Source organism: Plectrocnemia conspersa, unplaced genomic scaffold (genome assembly GCF_051122295.1).
Source record: "Plectrocnemia conspersa isolate PC_06_02 unplaced genomic scaffold, ASM5112229v1 ptg000010l, whole genome shotgun sequence".
Classification (NCBI taxonomy): Eukaryota; Metazoa; Arthropoda; class Insecta; order Trichoptera; family Polycentropodidae; genus Plectrocnemia; species Plectrocnemia conspersa.
This window is the reverse complement of record NW_028277174.1, coordinates 15,985,177-16,005,741: the sequence shown is the minus strand read 5'-3', so window position 1 is coordinate 16,005,741 and position 20,565 is coordinate 15,985,177. Positions and strand designations below refer to the sequence as shown.

Here is a 20,565-nt window from a genome sequence, read left to right as displayed (position 1 = left end):
ACCACCAGTTTTACTCCCCACAGCGTTACCCGTGACACTCGGTGTGGAATATGAACATATTTTATAGTTATCAAATTGACAGTTGCGAAACGTTCATTTACTTTTTAAACCCAAACCTAATCTAAACGAATATGATGATTCATTTGTTTAAGTTATGTTTGGATTTGAACAGCTCGGAAAACGCAGTGGGGATTTGTTTTCATACCATATAATAAATTCAAAACGCTCGAACGCCGTGGCCTCACTGCAGGCGCGCATGTGGACAGTGCGCGCAGTGTTGTAAATGCGTATATTCTTTACCTATTATATATTCTTTAGTGTATTAATTGTATTTGTTGAAATAGTATTGTTTCACAAACGTATATGTTATATCAGACTCTGCAATTATATTCACATTAATATATTTGTATTAAAAATACTACATTATTGAAACATAAATACAATGAAAATAATTTAAAGTATTTTAATGTACATAAACATAAACAATAACATGTTAAAGTAAACATCTCAGTAAGAAAATTAATTAATAATGCTTGTTTTATTTAACTTCTAAGCTGTTTGTTTAGGGCTATGATATATTGAGTATGTTAAAAGAGCTAATGAATTATAAAAAACTGTTAAACTAAAGTTAAAAATTGAAAATTAGGACACCATAACCGCGGCCAATAGATTGGAATGTTTCCTAAGCAATTTTTTTAAACGGTAATGAATTATATACAAATATAACTTCTAAAAAAATGTGGTAAAAAGAGATATTATTGAAGTAATTAAAATCGTTAATACATGTACTGCGATTATATTTTCAATAAAAAAACTTGTCTAACTTTATGAAAATACACTATGAATAGAATTTATATTATCTTTAATCTTATCCTAATATAATAGATCAACAATGACAAATAAATATATTTTTAGGAAATCGCGATAACACTGGAGGGATTAAGGAAAACATTTCACTTTTGGGTCTAAATGGCTAAAGGAAAAGGTTATTTCCCAGATCGGCAACTACGTAAAGAAACCGTGGAAACTTGCACAGGTGTTCTTATCAAGATAGGGGCTAAAGCTCACTCGCAATATCATATAACCGTAACATGCTAATCGATGATATTTAATTTCATGAGTTCTATTTTATTTTTTCAGTTACAACACTACTATTCGACGAGGGAAAGTTTTTATTGCAGATCCACTTCATAAAAAATAACTATGTTGAAAAACCAGTAATAGCTATAAAAAATAAATTGCAGATTACATCATTCAGTATTTGTGTAAGAGTTTTTGCAATAAAAACGAATTTTAGCCGTATAGTTTATTACTGCAAATTCATGAGCATAACTGAGCGTTGTAAACCTATTGTTTTTATTATCAACTTGTGTTAAGTTAAAGTTCTGTAAGAAAACGGATAGCAGCAATAATAACACTAAGAATACTGTTAGCGTTTGTGTTTTGTGTTTGCATTTTAACTACGGTAATAAAAATGAGCGTTTTTACTTTAAAAATAAAATGGACCTACCTAGCTCTGTGTTCCGGCTTCAACTTACTTGATAGTATGATCTGTACTTTGCATACAGGATGGTAAAATATATTTGTTTAACACTCACATTTATTTTATGCACTAATATAGATAAAATAATACCATATTATTAGGAAAAATTTTAACCAGAATATAAAAAAATGCTATTATATAAAAAGTTGTCGTAGACATCCAATGCGGTCGTAGCTTTATATCAAACTCTGCATTGTAGTTATTTTTACCTTAATTCTATATTTAGAACTGTCCCTGGAGTTATAGTAGTCTAATTATGCTACAGTTAATATTTTTTTTTGTTTTGAAGCCGAAGGAGTGTGCTTTTTGTCTTGTACTATGATTCCATGGCGTCCCTCCTGGTACGTCTTCCTCCGTGTGCCTGTCTCTGTAATAAAGTGTCACATATTTTATATTGCTAGTTCGAACAGCCCGGCCAATCTCAAATGAGGATGACGACATGTTGTTTCCTTTTTGGAAACACTCATGAAATGTGTTTGTGCTTGAAAAATGTATCTGCACTCCAGCGATCGTTAACAAAGGAGTGGAAAAACAATAGTATTTTCCGCAGGGTAGAAGGCATTGTTTATTACTCATATTTTTCAATCCAATGGTATTTTTTCCCGGTACTTACAAGTGATTATTATGTTGTTACAGATTTGCTAATTGACGGTCTGTGACATGTTAACAATTATTAACGCAATTTTTCTATGATTACTCTTCCCAGTGTTGCCCTTAATTTCGTTGTTAGAAATAGTCGTTTGTGCAGGTGGTCGAAACCTCCACAATTTCTACATAGGAAGTCTAAAAAGCTGCTTACAATCCAAATGAAACACATTTTTTGCGCATCCATGTAGATCTGAATATTTTTTTTAATTAGCATTAATTTTGCGCTGCGCCACTAATTAAATCAAATGACATTTAATAGGTTGAATATACCAAAATTCTGTACTACGCGGGTAATTAAATCTTAAGAATCAATGCATAATTTATTTATAGATAAAATGTACTACACGGCTTAATGCGCCCTTTCTTAGGACATAGCAATTTATAAATATACAATATACACACTGCATGTCCAATTAAATCTCAGCATTTTATTTCGATATATTTCAGCATTTTTGATTTATTCAATTTATTAGTAGAATATCATTTTCAATGTTGATTAAGTGGCTGAGATAAGTTGAAAAATATTTACATTTTATATTAATTTTAGTTTTTAGAGGCAAGAGCAAAAATTATTATTTAGGCTATTTAAAATTTTTTAAATGATATATTTAAGATTTTTATATAATATATAATAATATATTTTCACAAGTAGACGATGAATAAAAAATACATATATTCAATAGAATTGATTTATTTTTATGATTCTTACATTATTCACATAAGAGGATCGGAATAATCGATTTATGAAGAATACAATTCAATGCGTTTTATATACCTAATAATAATACATATAAGCGGGGAAAATACATATATCATATTTACAAAAGCCAAAAACGAATTAAATAAAAAATAAAGGGTATATCGTATTGTTTGTAATATATTTCTACATATATTTATTTACAATTTTTCGTATATTTATAGCACATTTTACATTCATAAAATTAATTAACAAACATATGTAATACTTAACAATATATTATATGTTATTTTTTGGAATATATAAATCATGTATTTTATAATAAAACATTCATACGAAAAAGACACACACACATTTATATATATTATATATATCTATATATAATTTAATATAAAAGCTATTTATCACATTTCTTCACTTCCCCTTTTAACCAGAAACCTTTCATAAGAATGAAGAAAAATGCTTAATATTTTTTTAACAAAACCTTGCAAGTGACTAAAAGAAATTAATGGTTTTATCTGTCACGTGTAATTTTCAACGAGAAATGATTAATGATTACATCCGATGAAAAAAAAACAGATTTTATAAATTACATGATTGCGTTCTAGTTTGTTTTACGCTTAATAAATTTTTATACATTTATATATATTTTCATAATAAGGTTTTACCTAACAATAATCACAGTTACTGTCAAATCAGCTTTGTTTAAAATGCAATTATACAATTTAATATAAAATTTTCTTTATATTTTAATTAAATTATAATTAATTTACAACGAATTAATTATGTACACAATGTTTCGTTCGTTTAATTTGTGACTTAATTTAAGTCATATAAAATTAAATGTTCAATCGATACTCCAATTAACAATGTAATAAATAATAATAACGCTCCGAACTATTTTTGGCAATGCACTATTTTTAACAGTTTATTGGTTATCTGACGTTATCGTTGCCAATTGTGAAGAATATCCTACAAACTATTGACAGGACTATCAACCATCCGCTGATCGACGCTTTCACGTTGCTACCGGCTGTAAAATAATAAATAAAATATAAATATGGTAGCTAATGGCTAATTATGTTTTGTGAATAAAGGCAAAATGAAAGTTGGATATAAGGTTTCCCCTTTCTTTGTTGAGCTCTATGATAAATGTCCCAAGTTCCTTAAAGCGCGTTGGATTTCTTCCTGCTAAGATTCAGACCACATGCACAAGGAGAAATATATTGGTAAAATTTTTATTATAGTATGAGGATATGCCGAAACTTGCCTCCATACTTTGCGTCGTTTATCAACTCCGGGATTTTCTTCCTTTTCTGGTTGTGCGCTTTTTTGTCGAAATTATGCGGTAAATATTTATACGGGCTTAATACTTTTTGTGTATTTCCTTTGTTATTTATCCGTATCGTCCATTGAATACTTAATGCTTCGTTTAAACTTGTTACCCTTCCTTTCAGGATTTACGTTCAAATATAAATAATAAGTGTTTTATAATATTATATTATTTTTGTGTTTTATGGGATGTATATTATATACTATATATAAAATTTATATTTATAATGTTAAAGGATACTTTGTGTAAAAAAGAAGTTTTAATTATTGTGTCACAATATTAGAATTATATTTATATTTTATTTTTGTCTTCAAACAATAAATTATAAACCTTTAATTTTAACTAATTTTTAATATTTTTAGATTAGCAAAACAATAATTAATATAGAAAAAAAAATTAAATAGTAAAAAAAAACATACGATTTGCTATTTTTAATGATATATATATTACTGTGCAAAAGAAAGAAACCACTTGCTCCGGTAACCTTATTTGAATAATGACATCACAAGTGTAATTTAAAAGTGAACTTGATAGAATTAAGTACGTATTACAGGGCAAATGGTAGATATTCGCGATTTTAGTTTTAGTTGTGATTTATATCCCTTAAAAGTATAAAAGTTTTGTAATTTAGGGGTTGTACTAATATTAAGTAATCCCTAAATTAATTTTATTTTATTTAATTACACAGAAAAAACACATATTTATTTTAATTTTAATGATTTACAATATGATATCATTCTCAGGACTTTCTCTCACTTCATGGTAAACATATTAATATTACTTACTTTATTTTATTTTTGCTTACAATACTGTGCAGATAATTTAATACGTAATGTATACATGTTTACTAACCTTGTACTCTATCTGCTCTTGTGTCTCCTACCACCGCGCTATCCCTGCTTTCTAAAGCTGGAGGACGAGATAGCCTCTCTCCTTCGATACTCTCTTCTTTGGTACGGTTATACATTGAGGCAATAGTGGCGATACACTACATTAAAATAAAAACATAATCAATAAAAATACTTTATAATTAAAATATCAAAACAAAGTTCAAAACCTACCTTTATTTTCATATCGCCGTTCTTAAAGTGTTTCTGCTGAGCCTTGAACTCAACTCCCAAACTAGCCACGAACAACCCATCCTCGCTTTCTTCTTCGTTGGGTCCTCTCAAATATTTGTCATCGACTTCTTCTCCGTTCACCAGCCAAATCAGATTGGCAGCCGGCCTCGACTTTCCGAAAGAACAGTTCAACTTTACTGGCTCGTTTATGTGATATCGCCTCCTGCCCCCGATTATTTTCGGACTTTCATTGGGTATATCTGAGGAAAAATAAATAAATGGTTGTATTATAATGATGAATCAAAATTCTCCGTGTTCGCGTTTATTAATCGTGTTATGAGTCACGGGGTATTCGTGTGTGAAATTACAGGGGTGAATTAATATTTGCGTGACTCATTTCAAAATTGCATGTATTGCATATTTGTACTAATCAACGTCATGTTAAAAGTAATATAGTTGCGAAAATGTATAACATATAAATATAGAGTGATCGTTTTTTTAAATGTAATGTAATATAGGCCATGTTTAAAATTAAACGGCGATAGAATTAAGACCCCTATTATATTAAACGAGATTGTAAATATAATATATAGATTTTTTAATACAAATTAATATAAATCTATACATAAAAACCAGCAGTGAATTGGAAATAGAATTGGTACATATATTTTTTGGTAAAAGTTTTATTAATAAACTAGTTTCAGACAGATAAAAATCAACAAAAATTAGGGTTCATATGAGATTTGAACTAGGGTCCTTCAGGTATTACTCACCTACTAATACATGAAGACCATTAATTATTCTGCTAAATTATTTGAATCCATCAATGAGAGCATCTAATTGATTTCTAGCGATTCGCCTTTTTGTTTCAGATAACATTTTTCCCAATTCGCCTTGCATTCGCCACAATAATAAAAAGTCTCTACAGGTGAAATGATTGATTCTCTTATGGTTTGTCTTATGTCACCTTCGAACACCAAAGGCCCTATGGATATTAGCAAATGCGATATTACTGAATACGAAATATTATCTCCATGTCCAAAACAAACGCATGCTTTACGGATTCAATTTAATGGAAATCCGACAACAAATAATTCACAGTTCAAAGCTTAAACCACGAGATTACACCATCTGCTGAAAATATTATGAATATTAAGATATCTCATTTTTTAATTTTACCACTAAATTATATAAAATTCATTATTAAAAATAGCCAAATATTTTTTGCCCTTGCTCTGTTTTACAAAATTTTCTAATGTAAACCAATCCATATCCGCCGGCTTATTTAATTATGAATTCCGAAAGTTTATTTGTACGACAAACTTTGAAATGGCACTCGGCGAGTTCTTTGTGTTCGAGGCTCATTTTTTGTATCTCCGCCGCGGTATCAAAGGGAAACCTTAATGTTTCCTGTATGACGGTTTTCCAAATACTCACAAAGAAAACTTGTGCTTGTCAAAGAGCGAATTCTCCGAGGTGAAATCTTCGCTTGTGTCGTTGAGTTAACTTTCGCGCAAGAACTCTCCCCGTCTCTCGTTGTGAATATAACGCTTTCAAAAGATTTCATTGTACGCTCCTACACAGCGGGGATTAAGTTTGCAAATTAGCCGACACAATTAAAAAATTAAAACCTGCCATAAGTATAAATAACAAAATGGAAAACACAAAATTCAGAGAATTTTGAGAACAAATACTCGTTGAAAAAAGAATGAAAGATAAACAAATACATAGGCATGGGTAATGCGCTGTAACAAACATAATGTTAATTTTAACTTGAGTTTTTTTTTAAATTATGTAATTATTTTATTTGATTAAACACAAAGATTTACAAATCTGCTTGTAAAATAAAGTATATGAAATATGCAATTGATCTTTAATTTAGTTAGGCATAAATGTTTTTCAGCACAATAAATATAAGTTCATTGTTACTTAGGTATACACTATCTAACATTTCGATAATTCAGAAATATTATTGCAGTGTATCAACATATGTAACTTATGCTTAATATTAATTTTATTCTTAACATTGAAAGCAGTTCAATTTAAATAAAAAACAAAAACGATGATTGGGCTTTTTATTTTATTTTTAAAAAACTTTGCAGCTGCAAGTAAAATTGATTTTTCCCTGAAAAATATTGTAGATTTCCTCAAATTTATTACCAATAATTTTTTCACTGCTGCAAATATATTTCTACTGAAATGGTGCACATTTTTTATGCTTATGTTACAAAAAATAATTGTAAAGTCCAGAAAACACTTCTCAATCATTTTATTTTAAATAAGAAATTTTATATTATTGTGACATTACCGCATTTAATAAGGTTAGTAATAAGTTTTAGAAATTTTGCACCTACTCTTTCATATTATATGATTATCGTTAAATTTTTTATACATTATCTTAGGCTTTAACGCATGTAACTATTTTGAAAAATATTGGTGTGTCTTTTGATATTAAGCTGGGCTAAGTCATTAATATGTCAAATTAAGAAAACCGCAATATTTATAAGCTACTCCAAGTTGAAAAACTTAAATTAGTTCGATTGCAGAACTAAATCAATATTAAAAGCAGCAGCTAAAAATAAAATAACCATAAAGATTTTCAATTTTAAGGAGAATTTTGGTCAAACAATAGGATTGACATCAGTAAGTTTGATAATAAACAAATTTTATGAAAAATAAAATAGCTCAAAAATACGAGAGAATTCGTCTGTGTGCTTCGTTTTATTGAAATTTCCTGCTAAATAAATAGCGGCCATCAATATATATTGGTATCTCTATATACATGCACACACGAATGGGACGTATAACCACTTATCATGTTATAAAGAGTACATGCAGCTATCTAGTATCATATTATATGAGATATGTTTCAGCACACGTGACATATTTACGAACAAGAGAGAAATGCCTTGCTGGGGTAGGAGCTTTTGCGATATTGCAATACTCGCTGTTAGACGATTACGCAATCTTGTAAACGCGATGTTAACCCTAAGGAATAGTTTATTTTTTACAATTTAGATAAATGATTTATTATGTATTACAGAATAAAATTTAAATAATTACCAATGAAATATGCGTATTCATAAAAATATTCAGATCAAACAAATTTTATCTTAGTAGTGTATTTGGAAAACATTTGCAAGAAATAAATCATATATTTTGCTGTTCAAATATTGATTGTTCTAGTGCTGGTATTCTTTAAAGGAGGAAGTGTATTATGGAGAACCATTCGAGACATTTCGTATACAATTTTTTTAGTTATCTTTCAGTTGTCTAATATTAATGTTTTTAGCGAGAGCTATGATGAGCTAGAGCAATGCACCACAGTTATTTTTTTTAAATATATAAATTCATTTTTAATAATAATTTATGTGTTTAGGTGTTGGTGTATGTATGCATATTTATTTAAATGCATGTTTGAGTTGATACATAGTATTTGCTTTTGTGTATATTGGCCATCATGATGCACTTGTGAAACCTGTCATTATGGTCAGATTTATAAGAAAAAAATAAGTAAAAATAAGGTAGAGCTAATTTTATTTTTGAAATAGATAATTAATATTTTTTAATTAAAGTTTATTTGCAGCTTGATTAAAATATTTTTTGTTTTATAAATAAATATGGTAATAGTTTTCAGTGGATAATTATGTAAGGTATTTTGTAAATATATTATAGATTAAACCATACGTTATTTATGCGTATAACGAAGAAAAACCATATTATTTGTAAACTATACCAAACTAGAAAAACGCTTTCAGTATAGTGCTTTCCATCATCGTATTGGGACGAGATGAAAAATATGCTGACCGAAATTTCGCTAGTGGCGCACATTTTTCATGAAAATTCGCCCTCCAGTTCGGGGGGTCACGAGGTGAAAGCTTTGCCATTTTCAAAGTTTTCTTTTTTCTCGTGTTTTACAGCGAGTTTCTGGATTGCGATTTTAACTAGATACCTCGCCCTGGATTAGGAAAGTAATCAAGAATCTTGGGTTTGTTAGGGGTAAAAGAAAGAAGAGGGAAAAACTGGCGAAATAGCGCAAGGTCGTTTTCGCTACCTATTATATCGGTATGCGATACCACTTACAAGTAAATTACTAATAAAATTACAAGAATCTGCTAAAAAATATGAAATAAATTAATAAAATATACGTAATTCATTAAACCGTAAATAGTTCTACACAATTTAATTCCGTTTCTCAAAAACAATTCAATATTGATTAATATTTTTTCTGTGCAATATAAGGTTTAAAAAAATGGAAGATTGTAATCTAACATTTCAAAACACTTTTTGCATCAGAATTATTCGTATTTCTTGACTTTATAAAATCCAATATTATGTAAAAAGTTATTTTATTTGCTTGTTTAACAATACGATAAAACATTAGATTCTCGAATTAAAATTCAGAATAAAAACTATATATGTTCCATAATTTAATAACACAAATGGATATGGATAGGTTCGAGTTTTTTTAGCCTATGATTGATTAAAAAATGTTTTTACCACAGCTGGTATAATTTTTTTTTTAATTAATATTTTTCTCAATTCTTTTTAAAAAATAAAAGTATTTTTTTATTAGCAATAATTGACAATTAATTTAAGCACAATTTACTGAACCTTTAACTTAATTCTGACCATATGTTTTTTAACATCAACAATTGTCCTTTATAGCAATAATTTATTTTTTAAATATTACTTTATGAACTTGCTGGGATAAAATAAAATAAAATAATAACATACATTATTAGCCTTGCAAACATTTATTTATTTATTTTTAACAATACGTCAAATTTGCTTTTTCGTATATATTGTATACAATGTCAACAAGGCACTTCGGCTTACCCTTTGCGACCTAGAAGGCCGTCGCAATGCAGATTCTGCAATCAATATCTTTCAAGCCCCGGTTTTGAGTCATTAGTGATTCTCAGATGATTTATACTAATAATTGTAATTTGTGAATTCTCAAATTCAACTGACAAATATTTAATAATTTATTACATTTAAAAATTCAGATATTATTTATTAATGTCACGTATTAGAATTGAATAATTAATTTTAAGAAAAATTACATCATAATTATTTATTCTTGAAAATGTCTCGACATTAATCAAGCAAACAAGGTTATTTTTAACGAGAAGCAGTCTCTAAGTAAAATTTATTTCTTTATGATAATAATTTTCTTCGTATCTAAATTCGTTAATTTTACCAACAACAAAAAAATATAGATATTTTTTATATAATTAAATATTCTTATAAAGTTTGTGCTAAAATACATTTAAGCTATGTATGCAAAAAGTATTTTAATAAAATACTATTTTACGAAAGTATGACTTTCAAAATGTTCAAATGTATGTACACATGAATGTATTTACATTTTGTAAACGAGTGCAAATAATAAATTTTCACTGATACAATGTAGCTTGGATTTCCATTATGTAATTTTTATTAACTTTATGCTAATCGAAAATATAAGCGTATTAACATACTGTATTGTGTAAAATATAAAATGTTATATGTTTCATAATTTTTTAATCATTTAAATTATTTAAAGTATATCAAATGTATTTAAATAAATTTACATACTGATATTCGCTTTTTCATATAAGTTGTGGAAGCAAAGTTTTCCTATCATATTTACTATCTAAATATATAAAAGAGTTACAAATATTTTTTGATAACCATAACTTATCACTTAGTTTAATATTATTGGTTTTCAAATTATCATGAAAATACATTGGTCAAAATTTCTCTTAATTATACACTAATAACCAGTTCTATGAAATTATGGTTATAATAACATTTTAATTTAATTAAAATAAATTTATTATTATACGTCGCAAAATATATTATTCATTAGAATTTTGTTTGCGTGGCTAAGCTGAGTGCACACCTACATCAAGTTACTTAATATAATTTTAGGCTATACAAATTAATAGCGAAGCTTATTTCATAACTAAGACGTACGCGTCAAAATTGAGATTGCGGTCGTAAATGTTATTACCTATATAAGGTAAACCTAAGGAAAACAGACACAGTATATTAAAATCGATTTTTAAATTATTTTCTAATATATATATCGTTTTTTTCTTATACATATCTTAAAACTACACTAAAACCTATTTTACAGAAAAGCTTATATTCAATTAGCCAACCATTTAAATATTAGGTTAAAGAGTTATTTCAAAATTTGTTTAAATATAAAGAGCGCGTTGCTGACTTCACTGATATGAGCTGTGTGGCACATATTTTATTTTTGTTCAATAAAATAATAATATACAAAAGTGTGTCGATAGTATATGTGAACAAACAAATATAAATTTAGTAAACATGCAAAAAATGCGTCGCGGTGAAAATGTTAAAAAAAATGTTTCTAAGTTGGTGTGATATACTTATAAACTTTTAAACTTTAAATTAAAGAAAAAACGTTTTATTAATTTTTTTTAGCCCCTCAAGTAATATTAGTAAGGAGAAATATTTCCATATTGGAAAATTCCGCTCTTGTGGGTTCCCATATTTTTTATGAAAAATACAAGTAAACTTGTACGTTTGCCGCAAATCTATTTTCTTATTTAATACTTAATAAGGTATTTTATTCAATATTTAATAAGGTACATATATTTTTGTTAATACGTTAAGATACATACGTAATTATTGTAAAAAGCAAGTCCGCACATTCAGCGACCGTCTAAATCGGAGAGATTAAAGCGCTTCAGCGCTGCTGGTGTTATCGCAAAAAGAATGACTACAGCAACCTACTCATCTCTACGTTTTGGTTGTCACTCTCTTCGTTTCTTCGTCTCCCTCTATTTGCTTCCTCTACTTCCTCTGCCCCTCATAATTAAATATACATACAAATGGTAGCGGTAGTGTGCTTTTAACGAAAGCCCCAACGTTCGCCCAACTTCCGCCTTATTTATTAATCAAAAGTGCAATTTCCTTATCGTTCTTGTGTTGAATTTCGGAACGAGGAATATTATTATCAGTGCTCGAGTATTTGCAGGAAGTGGCTCGGCGCTAACGCTATTAGGTAACAATCGAGCAAATGGAAACCGTTCTGCGATATAATTTCGCGGTGAAGTTGTAAATGTTATGACACGGTATGTATATAAATTTATAATTATTTCGATATTATCATATACACTTTAAGGAAGAGCTAAATAAATATAGAAAAAAATAAACATGCACATACATATATTATATATGATACATGATCCATGGGTATGTCAGGAACAAGTCATTAAAAATACACAGTATGTTGTACTGTTTGCATAATAGTATGTAGTTCAAATGCCAATTTACTTGGTTGACAAATTCATTAAGTGCTTCTCTACAAGAAAAATGTGTATACAATCTATCACAAATATTGCTTTTGTGAAGTTTAATTTTTACAAAACACCTGTTCAATTTTATCCTATTATTTTTTTCTTTAATTGCAAAGATTGATCACTTCTACTATGAATAAATCAATCAGATCTTGTTGTTTCCATGGAAAGCGGCTGTTAAAAACATTCATGATAAAATATTTATTTATGTTAAGTTTCGCTTAACACACCTTTCTAAGTGCTTCTGAGAAGTCACCCCTATTTTCCGCCAAGCATCAGGAATTTCAACATTACTAAGCCAAACGTCAATTGACATCAACAGAGCACTCTTATTATTGGCCTGACATGAGGGTTTCTTTGAAACCTCATAAAAATCCAGCACCCCGTGGGCCGCCATTTTGCCAAGGTTGTTCTTGGCCAACGACCCTATAGAAGACCTCGCCTTCGTCGATACACCTTATGATGTATCTAAGACGAGTCCCCGCCAGAAGTCTGCGCTACCTCGTCTTTCTAAGGATGACGACAGCAGACGCACCCCGCCAGCAAAGCCCCTAAATGGCGCGTCGCCGAGGGTTTGCGTCCCCAGATAACGTGATACGAATCTTCAGTGATGTGTTCATTTGTATTTTTCTTATATTGTATGTATATAGTGTAATGGTGTATTTTTAATAAAAAAAAATAATTAAGTTTAATGAACAATATCAATAAATTGAATATTATTTGATTCACCGGCATAGTTAAATATTTTGGCCAGGATCCTCACAGTTAAAACTAATTTTTAAAATAAAATACTGACATTACCATCGCTTCTTTTCACCACATATTATACTAATCATACATGTATGTTTTGTTAAGTCTGGTAAATAATAATTAATTATTGTTAAATATGTTAGCCACCCTGTACACGAATAAAACTATGCCAAACACATTCCTACACAAATAGACCAACAGCAGCTACAGTGTCGCGTATTAAAATTGCTCTTTCTCCTCATCCCTGTTCGGAGAGAGTGCGAGAGAGGGTGTCTTATAATTTCGTCCATGCTCCGACGATTAGCAAATAAGAGGCTTAATTTAAAACGCCACATCCCTTAAGGGTGAGTCCATGCCCGCATTCAGAGGTGTGGGAAGGTGAGCAGATGTTCGGCCACGGCGCGGGCCTTCAGATTAAGGGTAGCAAACGTTTCACTTGCGGAAAACCTGGGCAGAAGGGAAAATTTATTGTGATACCTCTCTGGCTCTGTTTAGGGGTCTTAACCGGTGAAAATATGCGTTTTTGCCCGAAATTCGTGTAGCCCAAAACACTAGGCACATACAAACCCACGCTCGTCACTCGGCCACCTTTGAATGTTTAAACACACATACCCTCAATTTATGATTATGTTTTTTTTGTTAGAAAAGCGTGACGATACTGAAACGGGATGACAGTTATTAACATTCTGAAACGCAAACTCTGATGCAAAATGTTTAAAATAAACTGAACACTACGATTATAATTAACGCTCTTAAAACTCTGTGGAATCTGAGTCTACGCAGCGTTGACAACTATGGCAAAAGCATTTCAATAGTTAACTTAAACAAAAGACAACCCAAATTCTCACTATCCAAATATTTTATGGTTTTTCAACATCACGATACGATTTTTACAATAATGAATTTTTAGCATCACGATATGATTATTTTTATTGACAACTACCTAAGCTTAGGATGCACACTGCATTTTAACTGTTTATCACATTCATATGGAACAATATATCTATATATAATATTCATATTGACTTTTGAAGAGAACGCTTGATTTACTTTTCCTAAACTGTCACGCTGTTGTAGCACAGCACAAGTTAAATATAATATGTTCATGTCGGTTTTATGATTAGGATTTGCTTGTTTTATTAATATATTGTTGTTGAAAATCAAGGAGTTGGAAAGTTGTCATCTGATTCTCAGCTATTTTAACTCTTTCTAGTCAACTATACTTGTTCATTGTAATTGTAAATAGATATGTTGTTCATCAGTCGCTTCTTCATTATTCTCTGCCATAAATCTGGTTCTTAAAAATATATACTACTTTATTTAGTATGTTGAACCAATTATCATCTTCCTACATCTTGACAAGTTTCAATTTTCATAAAGTGAAGGTATAAATATTTGACAAAAATGCTATTATGCGACTCATGGGCTATTTAAAAACGCTTTCCAAATGATCTGTGTATATGCATATAAGCTTTTTTATTATTACTTTTAATATTGGCTTTTATTTAAAAATAAATAAATAGTATATTTCTTATTGGTTAATTTTCGTTTATAATTCATTATTGGTTCATTATAAAGATAGATAGTAAATATGTTCTTAGTTGCATGTTCAATGCAGTTTATTTTTGTATATTTGGTCCGTCAAACGACTGACAATATAGATAAGTTGATAAATACATTTATGTCGTTTCTATAAAGTTCATCAATAAACCTGGAAGCTGTATAGCAGTATTTTTATTAAAATACCTTAAGCACTACTCTTTAAATCTGTAAGCTGAGAATATTAGCCATGTGCTATATAAGATTTTAGATTTTCTTCGAAACCTTCACAATAACAGAAATCATCAAAATATACGTTTCTGGCATTATTAGGCTTCATAAAGAACCGCAAAAATTTATAACAATATTGTAAAATATATTAGGCTAATGAGATTTAAGCAATTTATAAAGTTAATGGTAAATAAACATAACGTAGTTAATTATTCCAAAATCTTAATCTTAAATATACAAAAATCAGCAAAAAACTATTTTTTAAAACAATACCTTTTATTATTACTATAATATTAACTTAATGGAAAAAATAAGGCGGAAGACCTACGCATATAAAGTATGTTCCTGGAATTTCAATTATATTAAAATACAATTTCAGAACAAATGTATATATAAAGTTTTAACCATGGGTCGGCAACCCGCGAGTTGTTATTTTCATGTATTACATTATGTATCTGGATCTAGTGAGGGTCATATTAAGAAAAGCTTTGAATGGATTTTTTTTGATATATTTATTTATTTAAGAAAGCAATAATATTAATTATATTCTTTGCATTGCAATAGTGGCAGAATTTCATCGTCTTACGAAAATAAATTAATTTAGATTAAGACAATCAAAACAAACTTCAAAAAACACCATCTAATTATCTTATTTTTTTCTATAAAAAAGTAATAAGTTATTTGATTGCAATGATTGATATTTTCTTAAAAGTTTGATTGTTTATTATTTATAAATAACCATTCAACTAAAAAACAATTAGTAGTACTAAATTTTGCAGCAAGAATGTCTTCTAAACTTTGCTTATTAATTATTATGGATTGCCTCAAGTGTCACAAATATATTCAATACACTAAATTGGCAAAGTAGCACCACAATTTATTTTAACACAATATTTAAATTATTGTGTTTGATGTTCTTAGTGATGGTCTGACATTCAATTATAACGCCATTTTTATTGTTTTACTATTAGCAAAATATTAAATATTTTGCGTGTATAAGTGTTATCGAGTTTTTAGATGACCCAATGAGATATTTTTCGAATCTAAGTTGAAAATCGTCAACAATTTATTGTTTGTCATTCGCACTATTCATAAGAATACCTCTCTAACTTTGGAGTGCCACGAAAAATTTTTTTTGTGTCCATTGCTGTATATGATGTTTATAAATGACATAAAATGACATATTTTAATCAATTAGAGTGATTATTGATTTATTATCAATACAATATATTATTATTATTTAAATTTTAAGTAGTGATATATTTTGGTTTGGATTGATTGTGTGGTAGACTATTAATAAATGTCATGTTTAAACATATTTTAAAAGCTTGAGATTTACGCAGACAAATATTTCTCAATATTCTAATTAGTAAATTTGCGAAATAAACTTATTAAAACACGCGATTCACTGATTAATTAGGTACAAAGTGATCTACGAGTCTAAAAAATTTGTCACTCTCTGCTTTAAATTGCTTACTGTGAATAGTAAGAAGAGGTACACAATTAATATATATAATTATTTCATATATAATACTGTGAAAGCAACTAGAGCATAACAAATTGCTTACTAAGAAATTTAGTAAAGAATATTTTTATAAATTGCATGTAAAATGTGTGTTAATATAGTATTATATCATAAGTATTGTATATTATTATTATATTATATATTATGAATATGTATATCCGAAAATTTTGCATTGGTAAAAATGTACCTAGTTTTAAATTAAAAGTTTACCAAAATATTTTTTTTCTGTGCATGTAGGTATAAGTGAAACATGTATGTATATATATATTTATATGTTTTAAATATTTTATAATTTAAAATAATATATGTATAAACATATACAATATTAATATTCGAATAGGGCAGCGGTAAGATTATTTCTTTATTATCGAATCTGTCAAATATTTCAGAGATGCTATCCGGTCCGGTTTTAAAACAATTTGGAGATTTATAATCAAATGAAAAAAATCTTCTTTAAAGGATTTTAATTATATCATTGTCAAAGACGTAAAAAAATAAAGTATTTGGTTAAGGCACAGGTGTTGAATGAGCGACATATTTTTATGATGACAACGATCAAACAATTCCCAACTATAAACTTTAATTTAAAAATAATCTATTTCTCTAAATTTACCAATCATAAATAAATCAGATTAAACATCACCTATTTTACACTTGAGCATGATTTTATCTCGCTCGTTAACTGCTATAGGGCGTTGCAATTGACCGACGACATTTACACGTCATTAATTATCTCCGGCTATCCATCACCGTGGACGAATCAAATGAATTGTTCAAGGGTCAAACACTGCCATTTCTCGATCTTTTAGATCAAGAATAATAAATTGTCCACGTCATAAATTTGATAGATACCCAGACAGGGCCGAACTGAGAAATTAAATTTAAAAAAGCGCGTGGGAATCGAGTGGGCCGCGGTGGAATCGTGTAATTAACTATATGTCATTTGAACTTATTTATTACGTTTCGCTTATATACGCTTTGTGCTTACTACGTAATACAAAATAACGAAAAAAAGGCAAAATACAAAAAAATCGTAAAACGAATGCTTTAAACGGCTTTTAAACCTTACAAATTCGTCGGCGGTAAAGGGATATTTATTTTGTTGGAATTAATGACTCTTGCGGTTTTTTAAGTTTTTTTCTACACATTATTTGTTCAAATACAATAATTTGTAATAGTCGTAATTTCACATAGGTCAGGAATTTTATTCAGAAAGCTGAAATGGCATATTTTGAACGTTGATTCTATTGAATTTTCAAAGCTACAGAAAATGACTATATAAATTTGTTATATGTTAAAAACAAATAAAAATAATTAAACATAAAAAGCCCTTAATTATTATGTAAAAATACAAACAGCTGTTCTGCAAAATAAGGCGTTTCTAAGACCTTAAAATTAATGCAATAATAACATTTTTAAGTATTTTAAGGAATAAAAATTCGTTGTTTGGTCAACTTATATACCAGTTTCTTAAATAATAATTTGATGGTATAAAAACACATTGTTTTATTATTAGTATTAGTATAATTCATATTCATATTTATTATTATTTCATAAATATCCGTTTAGTTTTCTGTCCAGGCCATACAATATGTGTGAAATTAAATTTGACGCGTTAAGCAGAACAAGCACGACAAGGCTTTTATTAAGCTTTTATTATCTGGAACAAAGGGTCTTAAAGTAAATTCTTAATATTTAATGTTTGTATTTTTTCTGGCAGACTTTTTGTTCACCCCGGAAGGACTGAGCCCCATTATACTGATAGGGCGGTGGGTCGGACAACAATGGCGCTATGGGTTGATAAAAGTTTAACTTAATCCATCCACGAAAAATAGCAGAATTCCGGCTATAAAGTGCGAATGAATTTTTAACACCCTCCCTTAAAATTATCACCCATGAAGAAGAGAAATATGTGTTGGAGCGGATACTATTAATGTTGGCTAAATTAGCGAAAGAACCATCTTGCTCTCGACGATGCTGTTAATTAGCAGCGTTTCATATTTCATATTTTATGTTTGTTTAAATTTAACATTATATATAAAGTATTATTTAAATTATATATATATATAAACGAGAAAATATTATTAAAGAATACTAAAAACATTTTAAAAAATTGCAATATTTTTTTATGTTATGTAATCATTTAAAAATTGTTGCAAACATTTGAAGATCTAAGAAGATGAAAAGTAATTAGTATACAATTAAACTAATATATTCAAATGATCATGTTGTTCACCATTTGACAAATAATTCTATATCAGTCAAACTATATATATAGCAATCGTATTAAAAAATATTTACTTAATCAATTGGCACTGACACAACATCAGTGAATGAACGTGAAATCTTCTTTGAAATCGGACTTTAGTCTATCAAGTTATCTATGCTATGCTATTTTTAGTTGGAGATTATAGCAAACTCTTTAATCACATATTATAAATATATTACTAATATTTTTAATTTTGACTGATTTTTTGCAGTGTCAAAAACTTTCTCTAACTGCGTCTGTTTGGATATAGACAATTGGTAATGTGTTATCTGTCAGTCACCAAGTTTCTCTAGCATAAGAATCAAGAAAAAGAGGCTAATAAAATGAATTAAAATTTGTAGTAAATATATAAAAAATACTAAATTGATTCAAAAATAATTTCAAGATCTTAGTAATATTATATATCTTGTATTTTGTTTTAAGCGAAGCAATGCTCAACCTTATTTATTTGGTCAGATAGCTCAAATGAATAAAAGGATTCTGTTAGATATTGCTACTATATCTACGTCATCTGTACAGTCGTACACCTTATATTATATGGTGTATTCGCAATTTTCAAGAATGTTTTCGTAAATTACTATAATAAGGAACATCCAATGATCCAAACAATAAGAATCTCCGTCAAACTTAGATTGCCAAGCGCATGGCTCGCATCAAAGCTGAAATTTTAGAAACAGTCTCGAGATTGATGCGGCATCGTCGACGACTCCATTGTTGTTCCGCGTGTAATGGCGGACCGACAATGAGCTGCGAGACAACAATGCGCTCTAGATAAAGGATAACGATCTAGTCCACATTATGTGTATGTATATAATTACCACTGCCTAAATAAGGGTGGAACCAGCCGGCGTCAATCAGTTTCGCTTATCGGCTAAACGACCCGCCGTTTCGCCGGCACGAAGCTTTAAATACGAACGCGAGCAGAACAAACGCGGCGAGATCCTATTAAGCTTTCATCGCTGGGTATAAGGGGTTCTTTAGCTACAACAAGCAAATTGTTAATATTTAATGTGTGCACGTTTTTATTGCGGAGGAGTTTGTGTAAAGGCGAATATCTGTGATTTTAAGCTGAGAATCAAGACTACACACTTAAATATCAGACATCTAAAATAATAATAATATTAACAATGTAAAAAGTACAAAAAACTACAGGTACTAATGTATATAAAAATTATCCTAGGGTTTTTTTGCAAGAATCAGATTTTTTGTAAAATACAGAAAAATAGTTAGCTCCATAAAACAAATGAATAATCAATACACTATGTACTTTATAATACAATCTATTTGTCAATATATTTTACTGAAACATTATTTTATTTAATAGCTTGATATTTAACACATGTTATTGTTTTATATTATATTCATAAATAATATGATATGTATTACACATACGTATCAGCATATATACGAATTTATGTATAGAATATTGATTAAATAAATGCCAAGTGAACTTTGCCACGTGTTAGCGTTAATAATAGTCAGCGTTAAGTCTAGCATGACAAAACTCGCTAGTTATTAATTTATTATGAAAGTATGCACTAGTCAACAAGGTATTGTTAAGCCTTTAGAAAAATACACTAGTACTTTATATGCACGACGGAAAAAAACATTTATGAATTTAAATTACGCCACTTATGCATTTGCGATAAA

General features: G+C 28.8%; 1 protein-coding gene across 1 annotated transcript in view; it reads right to left on the bottom strand.

Annotated features, from left to right (window-relative positions):
• Window positions 1–2,995: 2,995 nt before the first annotated feature.
• Window positions 2,996–20,565, bottom strand: part of LOC148230735 (uncharacterized) — a 132,525-nt gene continuing 114,955 nt past the window's right edge. The window contains exons 5-7 of the mRNA XM_088194884.1: window positions 5,283–5,542; window positions 5,074–5,209; window positions 2,996–3,921 (exon numbers count right to left, since the gene is read on the bottom strand). Of these exons, the coding sequence (XP_088051010.1) occupies window positions 3,824–3,921; window positions 5,074–5,209; window positions 5,283–5,542 (494 nt within the window). The 3' untranslated portion in view covers window positions 2,996–3,823. The remainder of the gene's footprint in view (window positions 3,922–5,073; window positions 5,210–5,282; window positions 5,543–20,565) is intronic.